This window comes from Hirundo rustica, chromosome 27, assembly GCF_015227805.2.
Source record: "Hirundo rustica isolate bHirRus1 chromosome 27, bHirRus1.pri.v3, whole genome shotgun sequence".
Taxonomy (NCBI): domain Eukaryota; kingdom Metazoa; phylum Chordata; class Aves; order Passeriformes; family Hirundinidae; genus Hirundo; species Hirundo rustica.
Genome location: NC_053476.1, coordinates 1758388 through 1775583, shown reverse-complemented (window position 1 = coordinate 1775583; position 17196 = coordinate 1758388). Strand labels below are relative to the sequence as shown.

Here is a 17196-nt window from a genome sequence, read left to right as displayed (position 1 = left end):
TGCAACTCCAGGAGAATTTCCAGTCCTTCCAGGCTTTGATTTCTGCTGCCCGTTTCCAGAACATTGATGTAACTGATCTCTTATTCCCATCTCTCTTCCTTTCTCTTGGCCCTTCCCCTCCCTAAGCCAAGGCACAGAGATATCCAAGAGTGGTGGAACAGGAGCTGAGCAATGCCTGGGGGGGAAGAGGGAAGCTCCGTGCCAGGAATCCCCCAGGACTGGTGCAGGGAGTGCTCAGGGGCTGGGGAGGGAAGGGCTCCAACACCCACAGGCCTTGGGGAGAGAAAGTGAGGCAGGAGCTGACAGAGCTTTTCCTTTTACATGGGGCTGGGGAACCACAACACCTACAGCTCCTATGGCCCGGGAAGAGACATTTTCCTCCCGCAGCTGAGGCTTCCAGCCCTGGGCAGCGTCACCACGGGCTGCGTGTTGCGCTGAAGGAGGTGGGTTTTTAACACATCCCCTTGTGCTCAGACGTTCCAGGGTTAACCTGAGGAAGAGTGAACAGGGAGAGGCAGGCACTGAGCAGGCTTTGGGCCAAGTACAATCATCCTCTGGTACTTACCTACACTATTTTCCTTCTAAATTAATTCAGTCCCACCCAGTCTTCATCTCTTATCACTCATTATCTCCCCCTCCGTTCTGCTCATACTTTACCCCCATTTCACTGGTTTTATGAGCTCAAATCCTGGCTGGTTTAGCCTCTGTTTAAAAACATTTCCCTCTCAGATTTAACCCCAGCCAGCAATGAAACATCACAGCTCACTGCCCCCCACACAGGGAGATGAGGGAATCGGGGGGAAAAAGTAAAATTCACCGGTTGAGATAAGAACAATTTAATAATTGAAACAAAGATATAATTAATAATAAAAAAATAACAAGGGACAAGACAGACAAGTGCTGGCCAGTACAGTTGTTCACCACCCTCCCAGCCTGTCATTCCCAGTTTATATACTTGGAATGACTCTCTGTGGTGTGGAATATCCCTTTGGCCAGTTCAGGTCACCTGTCCCAGCCCTGCTCCCTCCCAGCTTCTTGAGCCTCTGCTCACTGGCAGGGCTTGGGAAACTGAAAAGTCCTTGATTTAGAGTAAACACAAATCCTGGGTGTGTTATCAACATTATTCCCACACTGAATCCCAAACACAGCCCAGGGAACAGCTGCTGGGGAGAAAATTAACTCGATCCCAGGTGAAAGCAGGACACAAAACCTTTCCTGGGTTTCTTCTGCATGCTCAGTCACACTCAAACACGCTCCAAAAGCATCAGCCTCATTTCCAGCTGCTGCTCACGGTATCAAAGCCCCTCAGGGGCCCACCCTGGACAGGACCTGGTGCAGCCTCTTCCCAGCACTGCCACGGCCTGGTCCCACCTCTGCATCAAGTTCATACACACAGCACTGACAACCTGCTGGGTATTTTCTGATTTAATAGATGTTTTGTAGCTGTGGGGACTGGAATTACTTCAAAACAGCAGAGCAAAAGGAAGATAATCCAACCCCTTGATCTCACATTTTAAATCCACAATCTCCTTATCAACAGCCACATTTTGCCCTCCAAGCTCTTCCTCCACTTCTCTTAATTAGAGCCCCCTCACCCGCGTCGCTGGCAGGGAGAGGGAGAGGGAGGTCCGGCCCCTCTCAGGGGAGTGAGCAGAGCACAGCAAGGGGCTGGATGTGCCCCCAGCTGCCCCCACTCCTGTTCCAGCACCCACCCACTTCCAGCTCCCTTTCACCACCAGCTCAGGGGCTGTCCCAGCCTGGCACATCCCACCGGTCTGAGCAGTGAGGCCCAGCACAGCCTCCTGCTCCTTCCAACCCCAGTGCAGTGGGACCCATTTCCTACTGTGACCCAAAAGGGAGCCCCCCACAGCACCCCCCTGGCCCCCTCCCCTGCACACCCCCCTCCTCCAGCCACACTGAACCAGGATCAATCCTGGAACTGGTCCTTGCTTGTTTATTTTGGCCCCAAAATGTCGGCTAAGGTAAAAAAATAAATAAATAAAAAATACATAATTTTGGTTGAAAAAAAATCTTTATTCACAGAACATCACATGAATCACATCCCACCCTTGCTCCTTTACGTATAAAATACTGATAAAAAGTTTTATTCCAGAGGCAAGGGAATTCCCACAGAGTCCCCTCCTGAGAGAGCAGCTCACCCCAGAGCTGGAACTCGTGCTGCAGTTTGGAAGCAGAAGTGAGGTGTTCGGTGAGGAAGGAAAAACCCAAGCTACAGCAGCAAAGCCTCCAGGGCTGCAGCTCCAGCCCATTTCCTTTGGCAGGAACCACAATCCCACCAGGGCAATCCAGATCATTTCCCACTGCATCCAAAGGGGGGATGCGGGGCTTGGAGGAACCACCCGTGTCCCTGCCATGTCCCACTGCAATGGAGGGTTTTGGGTTTCACACAAACCACCTGAGGTGCCCTCAGAAATCTCTTTGGACTTTACAGGAGCTTCAAATGTGTGTGATGTCACACGGCCCCAAATCCAGTTCCCCAGGTGGTTCCTTCAAGCCCCATGTGCCACCTTTGGGTGCCACGGGTAGCAAGGACACTTGGCTCACCAAGGGGAAATCAGCCTGTGCAGGGACAAGGAGACTCCAGAAGGGAAAATAAATCAACAGGAAGACATCTATTAAAATGCCAAGCAAGGCTCAGAAAGAGAAAAAAATCCAGTTCCAAGTATCTTATGGCTCTTACCACAGCCCAAAAGGAAGGAGATTGGCCAGAGTCTCACCTTGGTGTAAGACAAACCCTCCCACACCAGGTCGCAACTACAGAAACTTCAAACAATGACAGCCCTAAACCCTAAACCCCAACACTGTAAAATCCAGTGGAATTTGATCAGTTCGTCGGAACTGAGATTTGCCAGGGACCCCTTACAAGTGCACAGCTGCCCTCTCAAGGGCCGAATCCATCAGATTTCATATCCAAAATAAATTTCAGGCAAATTTGGATTTTTGATTTCTATTACACAGCGACAGATGCTCCATCACAGCAGCTTCCCTATTTTCCTTTTAATTCCTTACTCCCTTGGGCTCAAATGGAAACCACGCAGTTCCACGCTTCCTCTGCTACAGTATTTCCTTGGAAAACCTGGACAAATGGGGAACTCTGAGAGCAGGAAACACTTCAGAAGTATCAAACACATGGGGAAGCCCATGAACAGGGGCCACTGGTCACTCTGGGTGTCTGGCTGGGCCCCACGCCAGCTCTGCTCACCAGCACAGCCCTGTCTCATGGCCCACATTCCCTAAAATTCCTTCCACAATTTTTTCAGTTATTAAACCCCTTTCTCCCAGTTTGCAACAGGGCATGTAATGAAAGCAAAGCTCAGTCCAGTGAGGACAGAATGTAGAACTTGTGATGAGTTGCTAATCTAGAGACCCACAACCATTCCAGACAGGAAACAGGGAAGGAATTGCCAGCACGAGGCCACATCATCTGGGTCTGAGACATCTGTGCCACTGTCAGACATCAGGGAGTGCTCCAGACTTGCCACAAGTGGGGATGGGAATGGATTTGTAGGGTGATTGAAATGGATGATGCCCAAAATCCCAGGATAGCCGCTCTATCAGACACCCCCAGGCTGCAGGGGAAGCAGTGCCAGACTGAGACAAGGATCTCACATTGGAAATGTTTCACTGGGACAGGGAACGACCCCAAGGAGACGAGTGTGAGGCAGCACCACCCTGGGAGGTGACACATCTGAGTGTCCTTCACAGGACTCCACAGGTGCACAGGGGACCACAGGGAATGTCCCCCCCAAGGATGGGGACGTCACCATCCCAAGGCACAAACTTGAGGAAACTCTCCTGACCAAGCTGATTTTCAGTGCCAGGCCTGTTGTGCTGATCCCACCATTCCTCTGGGGTGAAGAACCTGCTCCAGCTCTGTGAACAACCCCACCCCTCCAGGGATTACAGGGCGACTCACCTGCTCCATCCACTCAGAAGTTCCAGCTCCAGAGGCCCAAACCCAACCAGCACCTCAGGAAATGAACACAGCTCCCCACACCTCCGTGCTCCAGCATTAGAAATGTCATTTCTGGATTTGGCAGGAGGCCTAGGGAGATGCCACAGACCTGATGTGCATCTCAGTGGAAGCAGGAGGGAGCGTGGCACTCAGCATCCCCTGGGAAGCAGCAGGGCACAGAGAGGTACCAGAACATCCCTCAGATGAGCAGAGCAGCATTTCAGCCCAAAACAGAGATCTGTGCTGGTTAATACTGTGTGTGAAGTTAACTGAGGTTATAACCGTGTTCTAAGACACTTCCCCACACATCCTCCTCCTCCACCACACAAATGGAACCGCAGATGAGAGCCCTTCACTGGACAGCTCTTTTTGCACACCACAGGCTGAACTCAGGCCCGTGAACACCGTGAATTCTCTGTGCACTGCAAAATGCAAGGGTCAGGTCAGTGCTGGCCAGCTCAAGAAAGACTCGCTGCATCCTAGGCTGTGCCTTTGCATCCTCCCATCCCCGTGTGCCCAAAGGGACAAGGTTCACTTCTGCTTCCTATTAACCAGGCCATTAAACCTGCAGGCTTGAGGGGAGAGCAGTAAAGGCCAGGGGTTATTTTCACAGGGCCATTCTCAAGCACGGCGTCCCCAGACACGTCTGTTTCCCGACGTGCTTTCCACGGGACACTGTCTGAGCGGGATTTGTAAACTCTGAAGTCCACGGGAAGGGCTCATCCATAGCAGCAGCCAGAGGAAGGTCAGTCCTGGAGACAGCCAGTCCTCTTGCAGCAGGTCAGCAGCTCATGTCAGGTACTGCACGATGAGGAACATGATGAGGCAGGTCACGGCCATCCCTCCCAGCATGAGGAACTTGTCCTGGAAGGCGCGTTTCTCGATCAGCCGCATCACTGTGTTGGACAGGCCCAGCATGTTGGCAACGTCCAGGATCTTCTTGTGAGTGCCCTGAGGACAACAACACAGCAAAGACACAATCACCCTCATGCTCTGAGCCTTCTTATCCCACAGTCCAAGAGTATTTCATCATGGGTGGTGAGTGATGGATTCTAATCCATGGAATTTCTCTCAGCCAACCATCCCTACCATTCCACAGGAGGTGGCCACAGGACCCTGGAAACAGCTGGATGCCTGGACTAATTAATTCACACACATGAACAGGAACGTGGTTAAAGACACAAAACAATCTGTCTGGACAGAGACAAGATAAAAAGTGTCTCAGAAAAACGTACTCCTTAGGAGGAGAAAGAGTTCTCCTGGCTCTGTTCCAGTCACAGTCTAAAAAGAGCTCTGACCAGCCACAGTTTTGTGCAGAGCTCCCCTTGCTGAAGCACAGTTCATACCTACAGAGACTGAGAAGGTCCAGACACTTGCAAAATAATAGCAGAAAAAATGCAGATAAATGTGTAATGAATGGCATTTCCTGCAATCCTTCCACGGAAAAGCAAAGGGTGCTGCAGGCAGGACACCTGGTATTATTGGGAATATGGATCCCACCATTACAGCAGCAGCTGGGACACAACTGGAATCCTCCTGCTTTATTTCAGGGCAGTGGTTGGAAGAAACAATATGAAATACGGGCACAGAGATGTGCTCCAGGCAGAGGCCAGGGTGGGATACTGCCCTGTGTGAGGAGAGGGGAGAGGACTCAGGGCTGCAGAGTCCCGATGGCACAGGAGTTGAGAAGGACTCTTCAGGAAAGCTGGGCACAGTGACCCACCTGTGGGCAGGCAGAGCACTGAACCACAGCCAGACACTGGCCAGGATGCTCCTCACACCCATGTGTGCACCAGGAGGGGCCCTGCCACACCAGGGACGATGGACAGTCCCTCACGGTGACATCTGGACTGTCCCTGACAGAACACCCCACCTCTAATGCTCTAATGCTCCTTCATCTCTGAGCTAGGTCAACAGCACAGACACCCATCACAGTGCTGAATTCCATGGTTTGTCTTTGAAACAAAAAACTTCAGCCTCTCTTCTTCAGTCCACAATATTTTTGGTCTCAAAAGAGTGAAAATTGGGAATTGTTCTGAGTACAAACCTGACTCAAGATCAGGAAGGCTCTCCCAAGGACAGAATTTAGACCGACTATATTAGACCCACACGCAGAAGTTTCTTGGTCCATAAAACACAGATTTGCAATGCCAAACTACATCATCAGTGTCTTGTGTTCAAGCAGGTTCAGGCCCTTTGCTGAAGTCCAGTTGTGTGTCTGTAATGTCCCATGTAACCCGTTTTCTCCAGTTCCCACACCTCCTGTTAACCCCCTGCAGCCTGCTCTCAGGCTCAGCACCTTCCTGTCTCTGCAGAATCCTTTCACAGTGCTTCAGAACAAAACCAAACCTTGCTGGGAGAACAGAAACCAAATGTGAAGCTTTAAAATGAAAGCAAACAACAGAAAGGGAAAGCACTTAATTCTTGCAGTCATGGAACAGTGGAATTGTACAACTGGATCAGTTAAAGTGACAGTCTCGGAATACTCATTCCATACCTGCCTATATATACCCAATATACACAAAGTTACAGAGAATAGAGCTATGAGTGTCCAAAGGAGGGACACGAGGGTGGGGAAGGGTCTGGAGGAAAAGCCTGGAAAGAGGAGCAGCTGAAGTCAGTTGTTCAGCTGGAGCAGAGGGGACTGAGGTCAGACCTCCCCAGGGGCTGCAGCTCCTCCTGAGGGGCAGCTCCAGTGACAGGAGCCAGGGAATGGCTGGAGCTGAGTCAGGGGAGGGTTAGGTTGGATAGCAGGAAAAGAATCTTCCCTGGGGGCTGGGCAGTGCCCAGGCTCGAGGCTGCCAGAGCTCCAGGAGATGCACAGGGTGGGATTGTTGGGGGGTCTGTGCAGGGACAGAGGTGGGACTGGCTGATCCTTGGAAGGCCCTTCCACATGGGATGTTCCATGATTCCACATTAACCCACTGCTCTTTGTAAGCCACCTCTACACCAGCTGCTTCTACCAGATGTTCTCAGGCAGCAAAGTCTGTGTTGGTGTAAGAAAAACTGATTTGTCTCCTCACCTGCAAGGGAGGAGCAGCATCTCCCCGAACACCCAGGAACATGATGGCCCCAAAAGCACAGAGTGTGCGTACCAGCAGCCATGGACAGACACCCAGCAATTCCCTCTGCAGGGCTGGCCCGGAGCTCACGTGCCTGGCAAAGGCTGGAGGGGAGCCAGGAGACCCAACAGGAACCAGAGAGTCACTGCCAGCAGCAAAAGCAGCCACCCAGCACTGGTGCTACTACAAGAAACAGCATTCCCTGATCCCTGCAGGGCACCAGGTCCTGCCGGGGCTCCTCGATGGCACTGGTGAGCTCTCCTGTGGTGGGATGCACCTTCTTCTCAGGAACCCTCCAGAATCCACGTGCTTCATCCACTCCCTCATGAGAGATTACCTTGGATCAGTGATATCCCAGCTTGGAGAATCAACTCCAATTCCCTGTGCTGCACACAGGACCCTGATGGTTGGATGCTCCAGGCCAATGTGATCAGCCACTAAAACAACCCAGTGCTCAACAGAGTGGACAAATGTCTACAATCCTCTCAGGGATGCAGGAACTTTAAGGAAGGTGCTCTTCCCAAAAAGCAGTCACAATCCCAATCTTTTCCCAGCACTAGTAATGAGTCCTTCCAGCCTTCTCCTCATGAGCTGGAAGCAGAACTCCTTCCTCTCCCCACTCCTGTGGCCAGAGTGCTCAGCAACACCATTCCTCTGCAATGAACACTGAACCACCCACTGAGTTTTCCTCAAGGTTATTCTAGTAATGGACCTTGTCTTAAAACAAATCCATACTCACCAGGTCAGTGAACAAGTGACCTGAACCAGCAGCTAAACCTCATCTTGGAAAGAACTCAGCTTCAAACTCTGCTTTAATGTCTCCACGTGAGATCTGTGTGTGCGGGGCCTGGTCACCAGACTAGGGAGCAGAGAAGGAGCTGCAGCCCTGCTTTGGACCCTGTGCAGGGCTCAGGGAACACCAGGCAGCCTGGAACCCTGGGGTCAGCACAGCAAAGTGCCCGTGCACACCCAGCTCTGCTCCCCTAGTGCCAGCTGGAGTGCAGACCAGGCCTGTACTGCCTGCCACACCACGGAGCTGCAGGTGTGACAGACCTGACCAATCTGGGATTTGTGTCATTAAAAATGCCTAAATCTGGCAAATACATCCCAGAACAAAGCAGTGTCACAAAACTCAGAACAGCAGTTATGCCCATCAGAAGATGAATACAACAAACAGGCATTTCCCTCCATTTTTCACAAGTCCAGTTTCTCCCCACACACTTCTTATTAAAAAGTTTTTTGTATCCTCGAGCTTTTCACTCAGAATTGACCATCACTTTGAGCAGTCTGTAAAATAGAAGACAAATACTTGCTATGAAGAGATGTGCAGAAATGCAGCTGTTATCAGCAGGGAAGGAGGGACTGTTGAGGTGCGTTATCTTTATTACTAATCTTAATCACAAGTGCTCTACACCAGCTTTGTGGCTGCTCTGAGCGATGCTCATCTGAACCAACACTCAGTAATTACATTCGTAATAAGATGCATTATCTTATTACTAATCTTAATCACAAGTGCTCTACACCAGCTTTGTGGCTGCTCTGAGTGATGCTCATGTGAACCAACGCCTCCCTGCCAGCCAGTTATTGAACCTGAACAAAAGAACAGCCAACCAAAGAAAAACAAACAGAACATTCAGCGCTCCAGATGCTGCCCCCCAGGTGAAGGCCAGCCAGCCCTAAGAGATCTTAAAGGTATTACTAACAGGATGGTAAAATGTAAAGATTTCAAGTTGTTTAAATGAAGCTTGGGCCTTTCCAGCATCCTCAGCTCGGAGCAATGTACTGAAACAACACATATATCGATTTTACTTAGCCTGATCAGCGCGAACAAAGAAAAACGTGGGGTCTTTCTGGTAAAAAATGAAGCCCCCACCTTTAATGTGACTCTCTGGTCCCTCAGCCCCTGCAGGATGTTGGTGCCACTGCCAATAAGCTCATCCATGCCTCGGTGGGCACTCTGCAGGGATTCATTAAACTGCAAGGTTTCGTCGATCGGGATGGTGGTGTCAGAGTCCTGTGGGGAAAGCAGGGACTCGGTTACCTGCTCACTCAGAAACACAACATGCACCAGCACACACGGCCAAAAAACCCAACAGCACTGGGAGGACTGGGCTTACATTTTTTTTTCCCTAATGATTTTAAATACAACATTGATATTTGAGTGAGAAAAGTAATTTAGAGAAGACAGGGAAGAAGCCAAAAGGCAAAGCTGAGCAGCTGCTCAACTGCAATGAGATCTCAAGGATGAAAAGAGCAAAGCAGAGAGGTTTTTATAATCTCAGTAGGAACGGATACTGGAGGAGAGAACATCAAAGCTAACAGAAGATGTTTCACACGTTAAACATCACAGGTGTTAAACATCAAGAAGGTGCTTAGTCATTGATCACTGCAAGTGAAAGATTTGTGGCAGATTTCACACCACATTTCTGAGCAACAAAAGGCCTGAAAAAATGTTTGGAGATGACATTCTAAACATTTACAAAATAGTGCAAATTTCTGGCAGTGGAGGCAAACAGACATGGGCCTGCTTCCCTGAGCTCTGGCTTACTCATCACCCAGGGCCCTACTAAAAAATCTCTAGTATTTTTCATGTTTTTCCAGAAAAGATGCATTCGCTCAACTAGGAACTGGGAATCTTGAAACAGAAATAACAGGGTAAAACTCTAATGTGGACTGCACAGGAGGGAAGGGATGGGATCACCCCGAAGGCCTCCAGGACGCTGTTCTGTGACCACCACTCCAGCCAGAGGGGCAAGGAAATGGCTGACTACTCCCACCAGGTTTAGGGGAGTGTTGGGAACGCTGATCACCTGCTCCAGGTACTCAGAACAAGAACCACCCAAAGGCAGAATTCACAGTGATGTGAATGAACAGCACTCCCTGTGCCCAGCAGAATGTGCTCCGAACAGACTCTTTGGTAAAACACTCAAATGTTAACCTGAAAATGCCATGTGGGATCCAAGGTCTGGTGCTGCCCTGCCTGGGCAGAAGGAAGAATCAAGGACAGAGCTCTCAGGGGCCCTGGATGAAGGGGCTGTGACAGAACACACAAACCTGGGCCCCTGTGAATGCAGCACCAAGGCTCGCACAAGTGTCTGAGCAGAAGCACTTAGATTTCCATGTGAATGGCTCTTATTCCAGATATTTAACAACTTTCAAAACAGCAGATTCCATTTCTGTACAAGGGTTTGTTTTTTTTAATCCACTGTAAGGCAGCAGTGCAAATAGAGAAGTAGATCAGAGCTCTGTTTTGCTGCTTGTGGTTTTCTCCAGGTACAAGGAAATGCTTTAAAGATAAAGACCATTTTTAACTCTGAATTAAGCAAACTGTTCAGAACACTGCTACAGCTTCCAAAAGCTGTTCTGGATGTTCCAGTGATTTACTCACACACTCAGCTGACATCTCTGAAAGAACAGGGGAGTATATGAATGGGAACTGTGGGAAACTGTAACCAAGAGAAACTGATAACTGATAAAGAAATCATTTTCCTATTAAAGGTTCATTTTAAACCCACTTTTTTGTAGCGAGCTAAAAAGAAATACAAAGTAATTGTGTATTTTTTTCTTAATCTACAACACCTTTCAAAATCTGAAGGAGAAAATAACCCATTTGCTCTATGTTTTGCATCTGTAAGCCTGCTACTGCTCTTTAAAACTGTTCCACTCACACTTTTTGTTTCTGAACAGCAAATTTTCCTGCAGGAAAACTTGTCCCTACTTGCAGGAAACACCACAGTGTTTAAAAACAACAAATTGCAGTGTTTCTTTTGAGCCTTGTTTATAATTTTGAAATAGTCAAGAAAATACCAGAGATTATCTTTATGGCAGGCTTTGAGAAATGCATTGAACTGCCCTAATCTCAGTTAATTAGGATTGCTCACTTTCTTTCTTTCTTGCCCTGACAATGACTGACAACACAGATAATGAATGTTAGGTGAGATGCCTTTAACAAAGAAGGAAAATAAAGAGGGAAATCAAACCAAAATTTAAAAACAGTATTGAAGAAACAAAACCAAAACCACAAAAAAAACCACCCCAAACCTAACAAAAACAAAACTAACTTTTCAGCTGCTAATAAGTGAAACCTGAAAGCAAGCCTACATTATTCAGAGCAAAATTCCTTCAGGAATTTGCACTGGGGAGACTTCCCAATGGAGGAACTGACAAGAACAGGTGGAACACACGTTGATGTTATCACAAATGTTTGACTCATTTCTAGGCAAAAAGCAAAGGCTTTGTCCCAGCTGTGTGATCTGTGCTTGGCTACACTGAAGTTTGCTGACGCCTGCTGCCTGTGGGGTGTGTACAAGTCAGGCTTTTCACAGATCTCAGGGTTTGGCAGACGTTTGACACGAATCCAAGTGAAATACACACTTTGGTACCTACCTCACTGACCTTTTTACATCTGCTATGTAAATCCAGGTGGAACAGCACTGGGTAAAACAGGAGCAGCAGCTTCTGGAGCCCAGCTTTTCCTCAGCAGAGCTGAACTTTCCCCTACATACTCTGATTCCTCTCCACCTTTACTCACACATACAGCAGCTCCCAACAATCCTGTTTACATGCTGCCTGACTCCCCCCTGCTGGATTTGAGCTGCTGGAGCACAGAGAGCCCCAGCAGGGATATTTACGTTGGTGGTGAAGGTGCGGGCCAGCAGCTCCTCGCGCTGCCGCTCCTGCTGCTCCCGCAGGTACCGGCGGTGCTGGAAGTTCCTCAGGGCTGTCTGCAGGTGCTGCACATCGTACTTCAGCTGGTCCACTCGCCTGCAAAGGACCAGCAACACAAAAACACTCTGCTTTTCCTTGATGAGCAAAGGAGCATCATGAAGTAACAGCAATGAATAACAAGGAACGACGGGTTCTGCTTCTCAAGGCAGGACATGCAATGCTAGGCTGAAATTCCACACCTCCATCTTCCCTGTCTCATTTTTCTACTCCACTGGTGATTATTTCATAGGTGATTATTCATTTTAATCATTTTTTTAGGCTCCAGGCTAATGATAGGATGTGAAGCAGAACACCTGAGCTGTCTTGGACATCCTATCCCATGGATTGTCTCTTCAGGTGTTATGTAACTGTATCCATTCCTCATTTAACACAGATTTGGGAAGATGGTAGGATTTGTACCGGTTCTATTTTATGACCCCTCCCTTCACATAAAAGATGATGCTTTCCAGTTTCTTTAATTAGCATCATGTTCTGAAGTTTGAGGTTTTACCAAAAGCTCAAAAGTCAGTGGGTGATACAGGCAACATCCCAGACATCTCCAGTGGGCTGAAACAAACCATGTCCAGAACTCCACTGGCTCTGGTTAAATGATTGATAAAATTAGATGTTTGATCACCAGATTATCCTGGTCTAGTGGAAGGTGTCCCTGCCCATGGCAGGGGTTGGAACTGATCTTCAAGGCCCCTTCCAACCCGAACCATCCCAGGGTTCTACAAAGAAATCAATGATTATTTCAGATACTGACCTCTTTCTTTAATACAGGTGTCATGGAATCCACCCCTACTATCTACAAGGGCTTTTTGGACTAAACATTAATAACTGAGTCACAGAATTAATTAAGAACAGCAAGTCCTGATGTCTGTGGTCCAACCTCCTGCCCAAACTATCGCTCACTTTAGAAACCACTTTACTTCAGCCACCAACAGCTTGGAAAATGGCCCAGAGGAAATGAAGGAATTTTACTCTCTACCTCCACAAATGCCATTAAAAACAAGTGACAGAGCGAGCACCCAAGTGCATGTTCTGCTCATCTGAGAACAGAGCCATGATTCCAGCTGCATCACCAGGCTGGACTTGATGACCTTTGAGGCCTCTTGATCCCGGGGTTAAATGCAGGGAAGTGATTTTGCCCCTGTGCCTCAATTTTGTTACTGCAGAGCACAGAGATCAGTTATGCAAAGCATAAAGATTTCACACAAATCAAAAAGCAAAGGGCTTCAATAAATTTAATTAAAATAATTATAAAGACTACCCTGCACAATCACAGCAAAGCAGTGAACTCACAGTTTGGCATTCTGCCTCTTGTTGGGAGGTTCTTTGCTGGACAGGATTTCCAGACGTTCCAAGTTGCTGAATATGTTGTCTATTCTTGCCTGAATCTCATTTTCTACCACTGCAAGGAAATAAAAACAGGATTTGACTTGAATTAGGCAACTGCAATCTGATGGAGGCAAATGCTCAAAAACATTCAAAGCAGTATGTAAAACCTGACAGATGCATATCTTTACTGGATGAAAATAATCAGGTAGCTGAGAACTATAAATATAATGAAATGTCACTTCTTTAGCTCAGTAATTTGATACTCTCACCTTTCCCTCCTCCTCTGAGAAGGCAGCTAGAAAAGCCCCTGCTCATTCCAGACATCTGAGCCTCCTTCCCCATCAGCTCCATGAATTAGGATTTCAAGTCCCCACATTCTGCCCTACAGCCCCTTCCTGCTCCCTCAGCAGGATTTGCTGTCACCAGAACACAGAGAAGCATCATCAACCACCTGCCAACTACTCCACGTATCAGGACTTCCCAGAAAATCACACTGAGCAGCACCCAGAGAAGCAAAGAGCACACAAACCTCATCTTTGCCCCTGGATCTCACACTGCCAAAGAGCAGCTGACTCACATCCAGAGACAATGAGATTGTCCTAATCCATCTCTCCATCATTTACTGCAGCTGAACTCAACACAGGAGAGCTGACAGACAGCTACAGCAACTTCTGTCAGACCAAACTACACCGCTGCAAGTTTTTCTGAGCAAGAAGGGACTATTGGCTCAAAGCTGGGAAAGGCAAACTGCGAGTTTGATTTCCTTGCCCCTATTCCCGCTCTTCAACCATGGATAATCCTGTTTTCCATAAATTCTGAAGTACGCACTAGTATCTTAATAGAGAGAGAAATATATACATGTGTTTATTCATTTATTTACTATGTAAACTGATGAACCAATGGTAAACTACATACACTACGCAACCCTATCTCTTGAAATTATCACAAGAAATAGAAGCAAAATGGCAAATTATGCTAATTTTCAGGGCTTTCAAAATCACCCCCAGTGAGCAGCAGTCTGAGAAGTCTGGCATTGTAGAAGGAGTAGCAAAACCACCACAAAAAAACCACAACCAGAATTAGTAAGTTGCTATTTTTGATAGGAAATTTATCCCAGCCCTTCCCAGAACCCAGTCATGCTTCACAAATGTGTTTAAGGTAAGAGAAGTCAGTGGACATGTGCAGAAATGCATCCAGTCAATGCAGTGTCCTTTCACCTCTGAAGTTCCTCATGAAACCCATTATTAGTGACTCATGCAGGAATTAAAAGTTCAAACACAGGTTCAAAATACATATGCCAATTCTGCACTGAGGTAAAAAGTCCTGCCACACATATCAGAGCATCTTATTATGACAGTCATTTATGAGCACGGGGTTATAGTCCAAATTTACTGAGGCAATTTCAGACCTAATGGTTCTACACACTTCCCATAAGCAGGTGGAATTACAGGTTCTGACTCTGATGCAGCAGGAATGTCAGATGCATCCTGCTTAAGTTCCTGCACACAAAATCACAGCATCTTCCCCAGAAACTGCACTGAGCATCTTTAGGGGAAAGCTGCCAGTTGGTGGATGCTGAGGGAATAACAACACAGCAGGGCAGGCACAGTCACAGCTCTCAGCTTTCTGAGCTTCTAACAAACCAGCCCAGAGATGCTCTCAACCTGCAGTTCTGTCCACACCACGGTGTTCATTAATTCAAGGTGTTCAAAACCCTCCATGAGTGCATCAGTGTGGGGGGTTTGATCTGTTTGTCCTCAAGGCCTGCACAGACACCCTGACCATGAGTTCCAGAAGCTGACAGCACCAGAAATCTGGCATTCTACCAGGACTTTAAAGAAACATCCACAGCCAGCACTCTCTGTCAGTTAAAGGCTTGTAACAGGAAGATGAAGCAAATTCTTGTCCTGTCTTTTCTGCTGTCCTCATACAAAACATCACCTTATTGAAGTTAACCAGCAACACAATTTCAATGCATTCTGAATTGATGTGTCTCAGCAGCTGATCACAATGACTCAGGAGCTAAATTTGTTCCAATAACGACTGTAAATGTCACGAGAAGGTGTACAAGGTTAAAGATGCAACCTAACTCAACCTCTCTCCCCCACTCATTACTTACAGTGCACTGACTCTTTGTCTGAAGTCTCCAGGCGCCCCATGTAAGACTGCACCTCGTGGACCTGCCTGTCAGGAGAGAACGAGAAAATGAACAGAGCAGTCAGCTAACAGCCATGAAATCATTGCTCAGCACCTCACTTTTCACTGAAATGCACTTTTTAGAACAGCACAGGAATCAGCAACACAGCGTCAGAGCAGACAGCCCACTCCTGACCACCAACCCAGGCCCTCAGCAGGAAGCAACTCTGGGCTCTCACCTCCAGTACTCGCACCTACAAAGCAACTTTATTTTAAAACAGAAATCTAGGTGAATGTTACAAATTTTTTTGGTAATTAGTTACTTTGCATAATAAATAAAGTTTTTCCCGCAGGTGGGCTTGCAGCTACAAAATAACTTTATTTTAAAACAAAAACAACGGTGAAAATTACAAAAAGCGCAGAACAGCTTTTCTACAAGAAACAGTTGTTCAGCTTGGAGATGACAGTGGGGAAACACCCAAGAGGAGAAGGTGAATAAGGAATGATTTTCACTGTCTAACAACACATGAATTCACCGGCATCAAGTGAAATTTAAAGCTTGTGATTATAAGAAAAAACCACTGTGGCTGGACAAGCAGTGGCATAGCAAAACAAAAGAAAAAAAGAAATACTGATGGTTGTTAAATTCTTCTGGAACAAGATGGGCTTTAAGGTCCCTTCCAACCTGAACCATTTAATGATCACAAAATAAGGCACTACTGAAATGGGGACGGGACAACATCAGTCCCCACACCCATAACGGCTGCTGATCCGTTCCTGCATTCCCAGATCTCCAGCAGGATGTCCTGCTCTTCCCTACAGGGTCACTCTGCATCATTAATCAATGACACAGAAATGATGATTCAATACAAGATTCAATTAAAGTCTCCCACCACCCCACCTCTCGTAACACAGCCCCACAAAGATGCAAATTACCATGGAAATTTAGAATATCTGCTTAATTGTGTCCTTTGGCCCCTTTCCCATGACTTATTCCATGTGGATTAGCAACAAAACCGCGAGAGTTTTTGCCTTATTTTGCAATTCCCACACCACTCCTCTCTCTCCAGACCAGCATTATATGTGAAATGTGGGATTTATCTTCCAGAAGCCACACGCTTCCAGGGGTGGTTTAAACTGCTGCAGCCGGACCCCTCAAACCCTGCTGCAAAACCCCTTACAAACGAGAGTGCTTTAAATAAACCTACATCAATAAACGGGAATCACCGCTCCCGGTGCCCCGGGCCGGCCGAGCCCTCGGGGCTGACGTGGCACCCGCGGCCCGGGGTTCTGCTCCCCGCGGGGATGGGGGTTTATGGGGAAATAATTTTAAAGGGCGCTGACATCTCTGGGGCGTCGGCCCTGGGCTCCCGCACACCGGGCCCGGCCCTCACACACTCGGTCTGCGGGTCAACCGCGATCCTTCAGACAACTGCTGGCTTGAGGGTACAGCCCATCACCCCCGAGCCCTCAGCACTTGTTGGTTTGCTGGCACAGCCCCTCACCCCCGAGCCCTCAGCACTTGTTGGTTTGCTGGCACAGCCCTCACACACCCCTCAATCCCTCACGCACTTGCTGGTTTGCTGGTACAGCCCTCACACACCCCTCAGTCCCTCACGCACTTGTTGGTTTGCTGGTACAGCCCCTCCATCCCGCACCGGCTCCGCTCCGCACACGTCGCCTCCCGACACTTCCGGTCCCGCCGCCTCTCGCTGCTTCCGCTTCCGCTTCCGCCTCCCCCGGGCCGCGGTCCCGCCCCTGAGCCCCGCGCGGCCGCCAGGGGGCGCTGCAGGCCCGGCGTGGCGCGCGCGGGGCGGGGCCGTGAGGGGCCGTGAGGGGCCGGGCTCGGGCGGCGCTTCCCTCGCAAATCATCCCGGGCTGCCCTCGGCCGCTGCGTCGGGAGTAGCGGCTGCTGCGTCCCGGCTCGGTCAGCTAAAAGGGTGTCAGCTGTGAGAGCTGTCTAGGGTCGCGGAA

At 48.5% G+C, this 17196-nt stretch overlaps 1 protein-coding gene across 6 annotated transcripts; it reads right to left on the bottom strand.

The window, feature by feature from the left end:
- Nucleotides 1-2013: 2013 nt before the first annotated feature.
- Nucleotides 2014-16948, bottom strand: GOSR2 (golgi SNAP receptor complex member 2). 6 transcript variants are annotated; one of them, XM_040087465.1, is made up of 6 exons: nt 16845-16948; nt 15206-15270; nt 13051-13159; nt 11670-11802; nt 8912-9052; nt 2014-4927 (listed from the first exon to the last, which is right to left on the bottom strand). In XM_040087465.1, exons 1-6 carry the CDS (start codon nt 16871-16873, stop codon nt 4766-4768), a joined length of 639 nt encoding a protein of 212 aa, XP_039943399.1. In that variant the 5' UTR covers nt 16874-16948; the 3' UTR covers nt 2014-4765. The 6 variants fall into 6 exon arrangements, with proteins under 6 accessions (XP_039943399.1, XP_039943402.1, XP_058279671.1 ...); XM_040087468.1 differs by having other exon boundaries at nt 16795-16857; XM_058423688.1 differs by lacking the exon at nt 16845-16948 and adding an exon at nt 16700-16719.
- Nucleotides 16949-17196: the final 248 nt, after the last annotated feature.